General features: G+C 37.3%; 1 protein-coding gene across 1 annotated transcript; it reads left to right on the top strand.

Moving 5' to 3' along the window:
* The first annotated feature begins 7,127 nt into the window (after positions 1 to 7,127).
* On the top strand, positions 7,128 to 17,538 carry LOC103258346 (olfactory receptor 10C1-like). Its single transcript, XM_008056015.2, has 2 exons — positions 7,128 to 8,054; positions 17,077 to 17,538. Exons 1-2 carry the CDS (start codon positions 7,128 to 7,130, stop codon positions 17,536 to 17,538), a joined length of 1,389 nt encoding a protein of 462 aa, XP_008054206.2.
* The last annotated feature ends 538 nt before the right edge of the window (positions 17,539 to 18,076 follow it).

The raw sequence follows: 18,076 nt of genomic DNA, 5'->3' as shown, positions 1-18,076 counted from the left end.
GAATATATTTTCTGTGCCTTTTTCTCCCCCTTCTGGCATGCCAATAATGTGTAAGTCGTTCTTCTTGATGGTGTTTCATAAGTCTCTTAATTTATATTCACTTTTTAAAATTATTTTTGCTCCTCAGATTAGGTGATTTCCAGTGATCTGTCTTTAACCTCATTGATCCTTTCTTCTGCTTGATATGGTGTATTGTTGAACTGCTGTATTGAATTTTTCATTTCTGTTATAGCATTCTTCAGGTATATTTCTTTTGTCTGATACATTTTTATACTTTCTACCTCTTTGTTGAAGTTATTAGTTTGTTCTTTCATTCTGGACTTTCATGAGCATCTATTGATCTTTTGTGAACATTAATTTGAATTCCCTATTGGGGATATTATAGAACTCCACTGCTTTTGAGTCACTTTCTAGACACTTATCTTGTTCTTTTGTTTGGAATATTATCTCCTTTTTCTTCATTTTGCTTGTTTTTCTGTGTTGGTTTCTGCACATTAGATAAGACAACTATCTCTCGGCATCTTGTTGACTGGCCCTGTGTATAAGAAAGTTTTCACCAATCCATCTGGCCAAAGATTTTAAGGTACCTCTTAAATCTTTGTGTTAGTCCAGGCTGCTATCTCTGTTTTTGGTGGTCGCCTGGAGCTAAGGATGTATCATGCCTTATAAGTACCCTGAAATCAGTGTGATAGGAGATGGGCTCTTAGGATGTAACTGAAAAGATTGGGGTGTTAAATGTGTATTACACTTCTATCTTCACAGCGCAGTTGGGGGTGGAAATTTACCTCACATTCTTTCTGAAATGTACCTTACATTTCTATCTTCACTGCGCAGTTGAGGGGGGGGTATTTACCTTATATCTTTCTTTCTGGGGAGAGGATCTGTGGCAAATACCTATTTTCTCAAATCATTCTACCAAAAAGACACCTGCACACACATATTTATTGCAGTGCTATTCACAACAGCAAAAAAACCAAACAAACATGGAACCAACTGTGCTGTCCATCAAAACTGGACTGGATTTTTTAAAAATGTGGTTCATATACATGGTGGAATATTGCGCAGCCATAAAGAAAGACAAACATATGGACCTGACAGTAACTTGTATGGGTTTAGAGTCTATACTACTCAGTGATCTATTACAGAAACAAAGAACTGAGTACCACATGTTCTAATTCATAAGTTGACCCTGAACATTTACCATAATGCTATAAGAAAAAGATTGGCAGTAGCAGGACACTACCAGAAGAGGGGGGGCACACTTTATCAATAAGTGTACCTGGTCTTAAACCAGGCGAAATAGGGACCAAGAGGAGGCCCAAAGTTTGCCTGTATGATGACCACTTGCATACCTAATCCTGAATTGTACCCCACATCTTTACGATAAATAAATAAATAGGAAAACAGCAACAACAAATGCCTGTTCTCACATCCAGGCTGCACCTTCAGATCCTGGAGAGAGATATCTTCTGGAAATGAGTCTATTATGTGTATATCTGTTTGTTTTCTGTGGTCTTGGGTCACTCAGGATCACAAATTTCCCTTGACTTTCAGAGCTAAGTAACTGTTTAGGTGGGAGCTATGGAAATTGCAGCATTCGGTGCTTAGCCAAATTCCTTCCAGAAAGAATGAGCAGACCTGGATTTATCTCTTGGGGCAAGATGGGGGGAGACCATAGGAAGCACCAAGCTCTGGCATTGACTACTAAAGGACTATTGTTTCTTTGCCCTGTTAGCATTCTAGGACACATTAATTAGAAACCAGGCCATCAAGTACCATTGGGTGTGGTATCATAATTCTACTCTAGAGAGACAGAGAGAACTGCACATCTCCCCCCCCCCCCCTTTTTTTACACTGTTCTTAAGGGTGTGTCACCCTGGGGAGTGTTTGGACATCCATATAAAACTATAACTTTTCACATACTAAGTGCACATCAGTTGTGGAGAAAACATAGCAAAATGTAGCATGTGCCCTTTACATATATTAATGTCAAGAGTTAAACATCTTCCAAGTCCAACCTTTGAAAAACAACAATCCTGAATTTTACCCTACATTTGAAAGAAAGAGAAAGAAAGGAAGGAAGAAAGAAAGAGAAAAACAACAAATACCTCCTACTACCTGCATGAGGTTCACTATTTACCATTTTCTTGAGAGTAGCTCAGAAAGATCACAGTAATGTAGCATGTCACACTTTATCCTTGTTTGTTTGGATGTGTATGTAATATCTATACCTGTTAGTGAAAAGTGTTTATGATGAGAAAATGAGATTCCTGCATCTGCTATCGCTGCTGCAATGCATCTGTTCACGTGGCTAAATTTTAATATGTATAGATTTACATTACGTAAATTCTTAAGTGGTCTGCCTTGTTTAGATTGCATACATCATTATATCTAACTACTGTGTGATCAATAAGATTCTTATAAGAAAAACTGCTTTTTTTTTTCCTTTTTTTGAGTTAGGGTCTCACTCTATCACCCAGACTGGAGTGCAGTGGCATAATCACAGCTCAACACAGCCTCAAACTCCTGGGCCCAGGAAATTCTCCTGAGTACCTGGTACTACAGGTATGTGCCACAATGCCAGGCTAATCTTTTTGCTTTTTGTAAAGCTGAGGTCTTGCTGTGTTGCCTATGCTGGTCTCAAACTTCTGGGTTCAAGCAATAATCCCATCTCGGCCTCCCAAAGTGCAAGGATTATAGGCGCAAGTCACCACGCCTGGCCAAAAATTGCTTTTTAATAAAAACAAATGCCATGCTGATGGGGTAATCTTTATTCCATGTTAGTGTGGTCACTATATTTATATGATCTTTAAATTAGTACATTTTTAATGACCTAAGGTGAATAAAAGCACAATTAAAAACTGGAAAAAAAAACCCACCTCTTTGTTCTACAATCAAGGGAAACTTGCATATGCTTAGTCCCTTCTGTTTCTAGACGTACAAGGTCGAGGACTGAGTCCTTTGGGAGGTAGCTTTTAAAAAATTGATGTTGGTGCTCTGGATCTATGTCTTAAGCCCCTTCTGGGGAGAACCAAGGAGCTATATCTTTTTAAGTCCCTTCTCTTCACTGCTGCAGGGGCATGAAAATCCCTTAAGATGCTTGCTTTCTATTCCACCATGCTCCTGCCATCACTAATGCCTTTAATTTTTATAAAAGTTTAATAAAGCATAAAATATTTATATTGCCACATTATAGTGAATCCATGAACACAAAGAAAATTATCTTATTGCCCCAAATCACAGTTATTACTTTGAGAATGAGGATAAATATTTAAGTATTCTACTCCAAAGTCTATTCCCTTAAACTGCTAAATTATATTGACTTTAAATTTGGTAACATTATTAAAGCTTTTTGAAATTATCAAGTCCTGATTTTCTTTTTTTTATTTAACATTCCTTGCCTCAACCTATTCTTTCTCCTCTCACATTTAATGTAAGTAGCAAGATATTTCAACACTTGGACATTTCATCAGCTAACTCTCCATTTACAAGTTTCACTTGACCCACAATTGCAAGATACAATTCCGCTAATCTTTCAGCCACTATATAACAAGGATCCTTTTCCTTCAGGTTCCAATAACACAGTCCTCAATTTATTCTGAGCCTTCACCAGCAGTGCTTTGACACACATATCTCTATTAACAATTCAGTTATGGCAGTTTAGGTATTCTCACAATGCTTCTTGACACAATTTTTATCACCCACTACATTGAAATTTATCTAAAAGAGAGAGTACAGGACAATAAAAAAAAAAGGAAAGATATTATACATGTCAGTATTGAGACAGCCTGAATTCAAATCCCAATTCTACTCCTTTTTACCTATAATACCATGAAAAATTACAACTCTGCATTACGTTACTTGGTCTTTTAATGGGGATAGCAATACCTCTTTCAGAAAGTTGTTATAAAAATGAAATGAGGAAAAATACATATATAAGCAAATTATCAAACATTTATCTAACAAATAAGTAATAAAATATTAGCTGCTATTATTGGTCACATTATTCTTCTTCTAACAAAGATGATCTTAATATTGTTATAAGTGATGAATAAATTCAAATGCTCACAAAAAGTATTTTGGAATGCCATCTCAATGAACCATTTTCTCAAATCAAATATCGTAATCACAAGGTCTCAATATTATAAACATGTTTATTTGTCATTGTTCTACCATAAGACACTCATAGCTTTCAAATTGAAATTTTAATTCAAAAATTAAAATTATATTTTATTTCGAAACCATGGGAAAGAAAAGTTACATGTTAGATTGCTCCTTCACACCATTTATTAAACAGGTCCACCAATCTCCCATTTTTGAAAAATTATTATAAAGATGTGGAGTATAATTCAGGGTTAGGTATACAAACGTTGATTTTGCAGGCACCCTTGTTGATGAGGTATGCCCCTCCCTTCACTAGCAGTTTCTCTCAACTGCCAACCCCACCCCTTCCCTGACAGTTTCCCACTACCGCCAATTGCTTTCTTATAGTATTATAATCGTTCAAGGTCCACTTATGAGTGAGAACATGGTACCCTGTTCTTTGTTTCTGTGATAGATCACTGAGTATGATAGACTCCAAATCCAAACAAGTTACTACAAAGTCCATATGTTTGTCCTTCTTTGAATCTCCCATCTTAAAAAATAATGACCCACAACAATAAACAGTCCTTTCCTGAGCTTTTTCCCCTGACTTTTACCCTATCTTTCTCCTGCCTTTCATAGCCAAATTTCTCTCACATATTGCTCCTATTCTTTCATTTTCAAAATTAAATTTACAAAGAGTGTCAACCTGGTTCATGAACTTCTCTTTCAAAATTATTCCTTTCTGAAGTCATCAATGGCCAATGTGAAACTAAAAATCAACAGATAATTGAAAGCTGTTTTTCTCACAGCTTCTCAGAAATGTTTGGTGAAGTTAATCACTGTCTTCTTAAATATTCTCTTTCCTTGTTTTTGAAAAATACCACATAGCCATGATCCATCCTTTAATCTCGAGTATTTTTGTTTTTCCAAGACCAGTCACAAGGTGGGAGATTGGAGGAAGATGTGCGACATCCTGTGGGATCTGGAGTCTATATTTTCTTGCTATTGCTGGTAGTACTCATACTTCTCTGGCTATTATCTTACCAACCACTGTTTTCACTTACCCAGTTACTCAGGTCAAGAAGCAGCATAAGATGTTGTGGACTTAAATACTCAACATCCAATCCTGTACCCATATTCCTTTAAAAAATATTTTCCTCTGATTTCAGAATCAGATTAGAAATAAACACAACATAGAGTTCAAATGGGGATTAAAGTAGATAAACATAATAGCTGTTTTGGTTTTGCAAGTATTTTACTATAAAAACACATCATAGAAATACAGCTACATATGTATTTACTAGTTCTCCCAGACCTTTTGGGGGAGATTTAGCAAAGTATCACTGATCCTGCGTGATCCTTTTGCTGCACTGTTGCAGGTATTCCACGCCATCAAACAGAATCCATTTTCTTCTTAATTACATGCTCAATGTGATCCATTCCCTGCAGCAGTGTTGCCACGCTAACTGGAGAGCACTAGTCCTCCAAAAAACAAGGCTTTATGTCTTCTCTGGGGCAGCATAAGAAGTATCTAAAAAAGCATATTCTTTTCAATAAGTATTTTGTTAGAAGGGAGAGATAATGTCTAAAACTCCCATGATAAACGTACCATATTGACCTGGGAGTGGAAAGAAAATGTGTTCTGATTGGAGCAATGGAGATTATTGAAAGTAAACAAGATTTTCATTTCTTGAAGACAGTACAAGAAAAAAGGTTTTAAATATTTTTTATAAATATTTTAAATTTCATTGGAAATCTGGACTGTTCCTCACTATGTCATTTTTTATGCCACTAACAATTGACTTATAAATAATGAATAAAGTGAATGCTAACTGTGGGGTTTGTGGAGCCTACTATGTGTCCTGTATTGTGTCTACTAAAGTCCTGAGTGGTCACTGTCCATCTGAAGAGCTTAAGAAAGATTACTATGGTAAATATCTATAAATTCAACAACTGTTTCAGTTGCATGATGGGTACTGATTAAGAACCTTTAGTTTTATGTACTGAAACTTACGTGATGTAACTGACAGCAATAGATTAATTCTGGAAATATGGTTTATTTTTAGAAGGTAGGATATTGAGAGGACAGAAAAACTCCCAGAGCAGGAGGAGGCCCAAGGGGGTTGCCCTGGAAATATGTTTAAGAATAAAAAGCCAGTTGCATATTGAACATTTATTGTTGTTGTTTTTGAACATATTCCTCTTGAGACAAATATAATCTGTGCAGTGAATGCAATCCCTATGGTCTCTAGGAAGAGTAAAAGTACTATCTATTTTATCACTATGTTATATGTTGGAATTGGAGGAAGTTTAGGGATCCAAAAAGGAAAAGAAAGTCTGCCCTGTGGTTCTAGGTATGTTCTCCTATTCATAATTTTCTGTAAAATTGCATTGACATTGTAGAAAAAAAGATTCTGTTGGTTTTGTTTTCAGTGGATCTTAGCTTCCTAATTATTGGGTTACTCTGTTCAAATTGTGAAAAATATGTATATAAATGTATAGGTGAATAACTGAAAATATGCTCCCTTTCAAATCCTTAAGTATAGATTTAAAGAAGCTTGTAGACTTTGGAAGACCAGAATATAGCACTTTATATTTTATTCTAATCACTTAGGTTTTATGTGACTCTTTCACAATTATAATGTCTTCATCTATCATTTACATAATACTTTGTGTATATAATTTGAATAGCAATGTCTAAAAAAAAACTCAGCATATGTAACTCAAAGTCATTGTTTGCTCTATAAAATCCACAACTCAAAAATCAAGAAAAAAATACTAAAATTTAAAAAATAAATATGAATCTAATGAGATATTTTTAAAGATTTAACAGAGGAATTCCAGGTGTCTAGGCTTTTATCTCAGACTAACGATTCTAGGAGAGCTCCTGTGCTGTGGTTCGATAGAGAGCTGTGTTAGGTGACATGACTCCTAGTTATTGTCTTCTTTGTTGCTTGAGTTAAAGCTAAAACAACCTCGAGAATATAATTAAGATAATAAATACAATTGAAAATACATTAATTAAACTTTACTTATCACAGATGTCTACCTCTGAGTCAACCATAAATGGAAACCAGTCCCTGTGCACCCAGTTTATATTTGTGGCTTTTTCTAGTCTAGCAGAATTACAACTGGTACTCTTCGCTGTGTTCTTAATCATCTACTTATTTACTGTGGGAGGAAACCTCATCATCATCTGCCTGATCTGGGTAACTCGTTCCCTGCACACTCCCATGTATTTCTTCCTGGTGAACCTCTCATTTTTGGAGACGTGCTACATCACCAGCGTGGTGCCTCAGATGCTGGCGCACCTGCTGATGGAGACCAAGACCATAAGTGTGGGAGGCTGCGCAGCCCAGATGTATGTGTTTACCATCTTGGGACTGACAGAATGCTGCCTGCTGGCAGCCATGGCCTATGACCGCTTCGTAGCTATTTGCTGCCCACTGCATTACACACTCCTGATGGGCCCTCGTGTGTGCTTGACTTTGGCTGCAGCGTCTTGGATCACCGGGGTGGTGGTGGAGTCAGCCCAGACCACCTGGATCTTCACCCTGCCCTTCTGTGGAACGGGAAAGATTCAGCACTTTTTTTGTGATATCATGCCTGTGGTGAAGCAGGCCTGTGTTGATACCTCCCATAATGAGATTGTGGTGTTTGCGGTTTCCGTGCTCTTCATTATGGGTCCCTGTTTCCTCATTCTATGCTCCTATGTGCGCATTCTTGTGACGATCTTGAGAATCCCTTCTGCAGCCGGCAGGCGAAAAGCTTTCTCCACTTGCTCTTCTCACATCCTGGTTGTTTCTCTGTTCTATGGCACTGCCTTGTTTACGCATCTGCAGCCTAAGACTGCACACACTCCAGGGACAGACAAAGCAACTGCCCTCATGTACACGGTGGTCACACCTGCCTTGAATCCTGTCATCTACACCTTAAGGAACAAGGAAGTGAAGGAAGCCTTTCAAAGGGTAACACAGAGGAACATTCTTAGGCAAATGGCCTAAACCAGCCACAGTAGCTGAAACGTACACTACTGTCCACAGAGATTACCCAAGACTTTAGGATTCCTCTACCGATATAGTCTATCATTAAGGTATTTATAGCCTAGCTACTAGAAAACACTTGGATTTGTTCTGTTTTTCAGTGCATGTAAGCAAAAGGGAGATATACGGTAGGATCATTCCACTGTTTAACCATTCAGTCATTCAACAATATTTACTGAGTGTCTTCTGTGTCATGGCCATCATTTTTTAAGCTTCTCCAGTGATCGTACAATTAAAGTCATCTGTCTCACACCATTTTACTGAGGAAAATGAAATATTCTTAAGAAAAAAATTAAAAATGAATAGGAAGTAATACTTTTTAGTATCAAACATAGGCTATTCGAATTTAAGTTCTTAAGTGGAGTATACTCCGTATACATCTTAATAATCATACATCTTAAATAGTCAACTATTAATAAATACTGAGGAGTGATGTACACTATGACTCAACTTTAAACATATAAATGAGGGACACTGATTCTTTATCCAAAGCTACATTTTTTTCCCCTGATTCATCTATTTTGTTTGTTTGTTTTATTTTTTATTTTAAAGATGTGGGGTACAATGCAGGGTCAAGTATATAAAATGTTCATTATTCAGGTACCCTTGTTAATGAGGTGTGTCCCTCCCTCCCCTGGCAGTTTCCCACTACTTCCAATTCCTTTCTTATTATATTACAATAGCTGTTCAAGGTCCACTTATGAGTGAGAACATGTGATACTTGGTTCTTTGTTTCTGTGATAGGTCACTCAGTATTATAGCCTTTAAGTCCATCCAAGTTGATGCAAAGTTCATAATTTTGTCCTTCTTTATGAATTTTTTTGTTTGTTGTATTAATGAAGTTTTAGAGAAATGTCTCCCTTTGTGATGTTCAATCTCATTTCACCTATTGTGAACCCTGTTTGAGTGTATTGGTTTGAGTATAATCGTCTTTTGGCACTGTTCGTACATTCCAGCCAATTAACTGTATTCTTTTTGACTCTGAACAATAAAGAACAAGACGTCAGTATAAGACTAAAATAAACAACTTTTAAACAAATGTTAGTTTCTTGTAGCAACTTTAGAAATGTGAGGTGACAAAAAATTAAATGTTCTGTAACATTTTGTCAACATGAAAGTTAACCTTTGATTTTCTCTTATTGCTTATACTCTAGATTCAAGCCCTAATACAAGTCTAATTAATTTATTTGGAAGGAGAGTACATGCGGAAAAATGATACATGCAGGGAAAAATAGCTGGTCCATTATTGTGTCAGGTTCCACAAACGGCCACTACAATTCAATATTGTGGGAAAAGTAGTGTAAAATACAATCACAAAACGTATTGTTCTCTAGGCCTAGATAGTTGGGAAACACATGAACTTGTTTTCATGAAGCATTGCTCAAAGGTTGATGCTAGAGAGTGCTAACCCTGACACTACTGCTCTGTCACTTACTGTAGCAGACTTCTGGAAATTTCCTCAAGTACAGTGATTCCGACATCTGGCAGTTGGAAAACATTTGACATTAAATCTTGAAGTGGTGAGTAACATTGAAAGAATATAGACAGTAATACTGTCAGTAAATCTACAAGCTTACTCTACCGCAGTATTTGGTGTACTTTTGTTTGTAATATTGAAAAAGGGTAGAGTGTAGATATACATGATACAGAATTGGTTTGAACAAAAAATAAGGGTTATATCTCAATAATTATTTTTCTCTCTTTTATTTTCTGACTCTGTTCAGGGAATGGAAGTTTAATTCCCAAAGGCCAGAGCTACAGCTGTATATCACACAAATCAATATTTTACAAGTAAAAAACAGAAATCATGCCCTATCAATTTAGTCTTATCACAGCTTGACTTTCCCTTGAACCATGGACTTATTTTATAGATGTCAAAACCTGTTATCTTTCCTAGAGTAGCCTTCACAAATTAAAATTTAACCTTTTAAAATTAATCTGTAAATGGATGTCTGTAGGTACAAGTCCCAAAACATACTCAAATGGATTTATTTTTCAGAATCATGAGTGAAAAAGTTCTCATGACCCATTACTTGCACTGAATATAATTAGTCAAGTTCACTTACTGCTATGAGTGAAAAATGAAATATGCAATCAGCTTTTCAAGTAGTTACTCATAAGAGAATCACAAAACTTATAAATATTTTGATGTTTTATACACGGCAGTGTGACACTAGTTGATTTGTTATTAGAATTAAACACCCTGATTATCTTAAAAACAAACTTCTAATTCTTGCACATTGAACAATTTGCTTTATTTGTTCTTTACTACTACTATTGCTTTTTCTGTGCCATCTCATCCACTGGAAAAGCTTAGATAACCCTCTTATGTGTTTTGTAAAACAAAACACTCCCTTTATAAATAAACGTCAATGAGATTTTGAAGCTTTCTCTATGGAATACTGTCCAAAATGCACTTCATGTTTTACATATTTTAACACAATCTAGTAACAGAAGAGTCAACTATTTTCTTTTTCATACTGCTTTTTCATAATGCTTATAATGTGGTGATCAAATGTTTAAAGGATCATTAAAAAACTACCCAGTGCCATGTCCTGATGCTGAGTTAGTAAGAGTTGTTATTGACTTTACTAATATTCATAAGTTTTTATAAAAAATCAATGTATTTTAAATTATCTTGAGATGTTCATTAGCACTCAAAAATTATTTTTTTTCTGCAATAAAATTTATTGTATTTCTGGCAATTATGAGTCTACTTCCAGCAACAGTACAATGCTCTACATGCCCTGAATGTATATACTCAAGTAAAATCAATTAAGTAAAATATTATTGGCCGGGCTTGTTGGTTCAGCCTGTAATCCCAGCACTTTGGAAGGCTGAGGTGAGTGGATTGCGGGTTCGAGACCCACTTAGGCAACTTGGCGAGACCTCATCTCTACAATATGTCAAAAAAAATCAGCCGGGTATGGTAGCACGTGCCTGTAGTTCCAGCTACTTGGAAGGCTAAGGCGGAAGGATCGCCATAGCACAGCAGGTTGAGGCTGCGGTGGCCGGGAGCGGCCACCACTCCAGTCTGGGTGACAGAGTGAGACTCCAACTCAAAAAAAAAAAGTAAAATATTACTAAGAAGTAAGCTAAGTCCTGTGGACATAAATATGACATATACATCATTTTGGACTCAAGTTTTGAGAAATAGTTTTTGGTTATTGTTTTAATGACTATTTAATCACATCGTTCTCTATTTGGAAATTTTCAATATTCTTATTATCAATGTCCAAGAATGGCTAAGAATAAAATAGTCCAAGGGAACAGAAAGTGAAGCCAGTAAATTTGATAACCAAGAATTAACTTCATATTCCAGAATATGACCAAACTGATACCCATGTCATCATTTATTGGTCCTCTAAGTTACCTTATATTTTCATTATTTTGGAGGGAAAATGACACCATTTTTTGTGTGTGTGTGTGTGTGTGTGTGTGTGTGTGTGTGTGTGCACACTTACATATATATTTATATATGGTATATATTTTATATATGCTTACATATTATATAAATACATATATTTTGTCTAGGATGGTGATAAAAATATGACAGTTATACACATTTTTTCCCATTTATATAATGCTTAAATAGTGGTAGGTTTTTTTTCCAATATTCCTGTACTCTGTATTGAATGTACAGGATATTGCTTTGTTAAAATGATCATTTCCATCAAATTACCATTAGGTCCTAAGGGTCAGGATAGTAAGAATCACAACCTGGAGTTTTTATCAACAGATTTACAACTAAAGAGGATATATAGAGAGATTTTAAGCTCAGAGACTAAACATTACTGGAAGTAGAAACTGAGCACAAGTATCATTTCCTGTGACCAAACAAGAATGTGTGCTCTCTCCCATTGGGAATAAGTAAGTGGTTATAATTGTACATAGGTCTGTACTGTAATCTTGGTGAGAGAAGTTTCAGAATAACAGAATGACTGAGAGCTCCAGACTTATCTCCTCCAAAGCAGTCTCTTACTGTCTCTGAGACACTTAACAAATACCTCATATGTACACACACACACACACACACACACACACACACACACACAAACCAGTCAGCAGGTACCAGTCATCACAGAATGTGTGATCTCTTATATTGTTTTGCTCTCACCCTTAAATTCTTACTACTCTGTAGACCCACTTAGAAAAGCTTTGCTATTGCTGATCACTTATTAGACTTGTGTGTGTGTGTGTGTGTGTGTGTGTGTGTGTGTGTGTGTGTGTTGGAGTCTCACTCTTGTCGCCCATGCTGGAGTGCAGTGGCATGCTCACAGCCACTGCAGCCTCGACCTGCTGGGTCAGGTGATTTTTCCACCTCAGCCTTCCAAGTAGCTGGAACTACAGGTGTGTGCCACCACATCCGGCTAATTTTTTAATTTATTGTAGACATGAGATCTCACCAAGTTGCCCAGGCTGGTCTTGAACCCATGAGCTCAAACAATCCTCTCACCTTGGCCTCCAAGAGTGCAGGGATTATAGACTTAAGCCACCAAGCCTGGCCTTTTTATACTGTTATAAAATGTATACTTGGACCAAGATGCATGTTTCTGGATATTTTCAAATTTCAATCCCTGCGAATCCAGAATGGCATTGAATTCCAGGAAAAGAAATGAAAGGAATCTTGTTTCCAAACATGTGTCATATTGTATTGCTTGGACTTCAAAGCAGTTTCTTCCTAAGTTAAAAGTTTAGAGAATAATTTCCACACATATCACAAGAGGCAAATCAATGCCTGCAGTTAATTTAGAAGAATGTCGAGCATTTCCAAAAACCAATCTCAAAAAATATCCTATTGTAAACTGTATGAGACGAAAAAGGTGTGCAGATCTTGATTTTAAACAACAAAAAGTGATGGACACCAGTGAGATGTTTTCCTAGCACATACTTACTTATCTGAGAGTCGGCCAGTACTCAACTTTCTTATGTTAAAACTACTTATCATTTCCACAACCAAATTTTAAGCACTGATTTTAAGTGCCAGGAATTTTCGGTAGTCAGTACTTTCACAAAATTCCAAAATAACAAAAACTGATATTACAGTTTTCTCTGCCATGATTTTTAAGATGTTAAATAACTTTTTTAATCACCTTAATAATGTTGTGTTATTGTCACTAGAATTATCAGTTTAAATATGTCACAAGTGTAGGGTAGTTTTCCACTTGTTTAGCAACTTCAGATAAGGACAAAGCTGAAGGAAAGAGGCACTGTAAATTCTAAAGTGCAAATTTATCCACCGATAACTGGGTTTACTAAATAAGGTAGAAAATCACCCCAGCCGCCTACATGGACCCGTTTATATAGGAGGAAGACTGGAGAGGTTATTAGGCAGTTAGAACTTTTGTAGAATTGCCACGTTCTCAAGGAGATGGGGAGGAAGTGAAATAAGGTAAATCAGTTAATAAAATCCAATTCTACAAAGTAATAATATTAACCAGCTTACTCCATTTTGTTTAAAACTTTCATCTTAGTTATCTGCCTGACCTAAGAATCAATGCCTACATGTGATTACAGTAACGTTCCCATCACCACAGACCCCCAGCTTTGTCTCCTTTGGGCAGGTTATGTTGACCTTGCCTGCTGACCATTACAGAACTCCTTCGCCATAGCTTCCATGTGATTGTATGCTTTGTTAACTGAAATCAAATGCTACGCTTGGACATTTTCATAGTTTGTTCATATATTCTGTTAGTGACCTAACCAAGGAAACTCCGTTGTATAATGATTCTTCTTCCTTGTCTCTATGTAACTACCTTAAGCTATATCTTAATGGCAGAATTCCAGTGACTTTCTGGGCACTGTCTACATCTACCTGACATGAAATTAATCAAAGCTCCCTAACAATCGAAGTTCCCATTTTTGTTGCCAAGTTGTAAGTTAGTTGCTATGGTCACTAAGTTGCTATATAGCCAATGCTAGAAATTTTACCTATAAAAGCTTGTCACAAACTGCACCAATTTGCCAAGAGTTTTTCTGGTGTTTGTCTACTCTTGACCTGCGCATTTAATAAATTCATAATTAATAAAACTCAACTTGCTGGTGTAACTTCTTCTTGCTTACTCGGTCATAACAGAAGTGCTATACATACACCAAGTTATATTGGGGTGCTTCACAGAGAATCATTTCTTAAAACCTGGACTATGGTTCTCCAGCTGGACGCTTGCTGACACATGGTAGCTGTGACCAACTGAGGTACTTCTGTCTGCATGAAGCTTCAAATGACCAAATGTCTAAGACACAGCTTGACTGGTGGAACCTGAAGTACTTTTCCGATATCTTTCTATACATTTAGATCATTGACTGTTGTAAGAATGTAGCGCAGAGCTTGGCATCAGGCTATTTGTTCTCACAGAGAAAGTGGACATTAATAATTAGATTAAACATTCATTCAGCACCTGCTGTATGTCAGGCATTGTGCTGAGTGTTTTACCAAGTCTGTCTCCTTTATATTTCACAATGAGTGTATTATTATTCCCATTATAAAAACAAGAAAACTGACAAGTGAAGAAACTTACCAATTTTTATAACCTTTGTAAATGATGAAGCCATACTTTTAAATATTGTATTATACATACTGCTTTCCTTCAAATTTTATCTTTTCCTCTAATATCCTTCAGGGTCAATATTTAGAGGTGGCTGGATGATGCAATAGTTGATGTCCTACTTGCTGCAGATATGGAGCAAAATCATTGAAAAATAGGTTCAAATATTTTTCATTTTTAGTCAATTATTCATAGAAATGTCCCTACATTGTATTAAAAGAGATAGAGCAATGAGGCCTCCAGGCACATGAGTAGTTGTTCAGGAAAATACTTAAATATCCAGGGTCTGGTTAAGCTTGAACTCAAATACAATCCTATTGATAATGGAAGCAGAAAGTTTAAGAATAAACTGGTTAGCTGGGCACAGTGACTCAAGCCTATAATGCCAGCACTTTGGGAGGCCGAGGTGAGGGGATTGCCTGAGCCCACAGGTTCGAGATCAGTCTGGGCAACTTGGTGAGACCTCATCTCTGCAATAAATCAAAAAATTAGCCAGGCGTGGTAGTGCCCACTTGTAGTTCCAGCTACTTGGAAGGCTGAGGCAGAAGGATTGCCAGAGCCCAGTAGGTCAACGCTGGGGTGGCTGTGAGCATGCTACTGCACTCCAGCCTGGGCAATGGAGCGAGACTCCAATTCAAAAAAAAAAGAATAAACTGGCTTAGTGTGATCAAACTTTCTTAAGCATGAGAGACAAACATATTGAAGAGGAGGGTCAAGAAAAAAACAGATATGGAATATCAATTTAGTCACACAGTATTATACCAGACCCCACTCTAATCCCCAAATCAGTCCATTTGTATTTTCAGTTTCAGAAATTGATTTAAAAAAAATTTTTTTTGAAATACAGACCAGGCTCAGTGACTCAGCCCATAATCCCAGTACTTTAGGAGGCCAAGGTGAGTGAATTGCCTGAGCCCGTGGGTTCGAGACCAGCCGAGGCAACTCGGTGAGACCTTGTCTCTATAATAAATCAAAAATTATTATGGGCATGGCAGCGCATGCCTGTAATTCCAACTACTTGGAAGCCTGAGGCGGAAGGATCGCTGGAGCCCAGCAGATGACACTGCGGTAGCCGTGAGCATGCCACTGCACTCCAGCCTGGGTAACAGAGTAAGACTCCAACTCAAAAAAAGTTTTTTTTGAAATATATAAAATATTAAATATGTGCTTGACACCCTGCCTACCATGAATTAGAGGTAATAAATCTGTTCTATTTACATTTGACTTTGCCATTGTTTCTATATCCTTTATTGCTCCTAACGTAAGAGGCATTTGTTGCAGAATGGTCTCCTTAGCAGCCATTCTACCTTTGCCCTGTTTCTTGCTGAAGAAACACACCTTGCCAACTCTCAAATTATAGTATCATAGAATGTGAAGGTGAGCATGTGGCCAAGGCCTCACATAAGAGATTGGCTCAGAGTTCAATACACAACTCAGTAAGGTCCACTCAGACTAACTCTTGAGATTTCATTCATGCAAACAAAAAAATGTTGTCTTTTCCATTAGACTTGAACTTAGAAAGATTTAACTCTGGACCTTCTAAGAGCTATAGCACAAGGAAAGAGAGTAATTGAGGGTGCTATCAATGGGAAAAAATACTACCTAGCTCTGTACAAATTTTAAGTCATGGTGGCATAGAGGTCTGTGAATTCAGCTTTTAGTACTACAATGGCATTTTCTGTTCCATGAGATAAGATTTCCCTTCCCCTATTTTGTAATTTGCATACAGCATTCAAAATTGAGCAGTTTCTTATCAGTAACTAAACAATGGATACCTAATAATTCCAGAGTCATTTTATCTGAACTTCCAGAGACTTAGAAAGTTATTTTTTTACCTTATCTCTCAATTTTTCTAGAAAAGATTAGTTATTACTATAAGTTATTCTTCTAGTCTGACATATCTTGATATGATTAGAATGTTCAGTAATCTCATTAATTTTATAAATTAAAAAACACTTAATAATCCCATTACTTAATCAAACAAATCTATTCGGCATATATCCTTTAAGAGTAATTCAAAAATGATACAAATTTTCTTTACTAATAGTATTTCTATATTATGGAATATACAATACAGATTCATTTATTTGCTTGGCAGAATTTCTGGGGATTTAAATTTATTTCATAAGGTATTCTATTTTTCTCAGAAGGAAAGTGCTGAGTGAACTATACAATGCAAAAGCAATCCTTGTGACCAGACTCCATGAACTGAAGAAAAATTTCTCAAATACACAAACCAAAGCCTAGAATTGGTGTCTGGACCTTTTTTAAAGTGGAGATACACACCCTATCATTATGCTTTAATTTTTGAATTTTTATAATAGGGTTTAAGTAAAATTTTTAAAATCAAGTCTTTTCAGTCTCAATATGAAATTATCACTACTTAAAAATCAAGTAACAAGGGGCGGCAAGATGGCGACCGGGCAACCCAGTGTCTGAAGCCCTCTGCAAGGGAGATCTGCAGTGGGTCTCTGGCTCTCGCCCCGGGAGGCTGGGGACCCCAGCACTGCAGCCTGCTCTTCAGACAGAGCTCGGCCATCGCTATCGCTGGAACATCGCAACGACTGGACAGTTTTACTGCATTGCACTCTCCCGCCGCTGCCGCAGCCCCTCCCCCCACCAGCGCTCCCGCCGCCGCCGCCGCCGCCGCCGCGGCCTCTGGCACGGGTAGCTCATCACAACCCGGCCGGGAGGAGATCCACACCAAACCGCTTCAGGGAAGATCTGCTGGGATCGCTGCCACCGCTCCTACATCCGAGACTGTCCTGTCCGCCTGGCGTGGGGATCCTGTTGCCTGCTCGGAGGCAGGCAGCCATTTTGTTCCTGTCCGGCCGCACCCCCTCTGGGGCGAGCAGATGAGATAGCACCACCTGCTGGCGATTCAAGGTAACAACACCGAAACGGGAGAAACACGCTTGATAAAGACATAGACCAAACTTCTGAACCGAGGTTATTCTGAACTGTCCTTCACAGCAGATCAGGGGAATGGACCCTAACTGCAAACTAATTTACCAGCTTGAAAAGATAACTAGAAATCAGACCTGAAAGGACATTGGACCTAAACGAAATGTCACAGAGTGTGCTTCATTGATTCTATTAGTTTAATGACTTAATTCTATTCCTACTCTATTGTTCCCTTTTTTCTCTTTTCCTTTTCCTTTTCTTCTCTTTTATTCTGTCTGTAAACCATGTCTTTGTATAGAGGAACAGCACACTAATAAGGTGGTTGGATAGCTGGTATGTTAGCATCACTATATGTTTTATTTTTGAATGTATGAGAGTTGGTTCGACTGTAGCTGTGGTCTATTGTTTTTATCTGTTTCAGTATAGGCCTCTCTCTCTATTTGTTGGCACACTCGTTTGTTTCCCCCTTTACTCCTCTATCTCTCCACTCCCCTCTTC

The sequence above is a fragment of the Carlito syrichta genome, unplaced genomic scaffold (genome assembly GCF_000164805.1).
Source record: "Carlito syrichta isolate Samal-C Ts95f unplaced genomic scaffold, Tarsius_syrichta-2.0.1 Scaffold302080, whole genome shotgun sequence".
NCBI lineage: Eukaryota > Metazoa > Chordata > Mammalia > Primates > Tarsiidae > Carlito > Carlito syrichta.
Note: the sequence above shows the minus strand (reverse complement) of the source record. Positions and strands in the feature narration are given on the sequence as shown.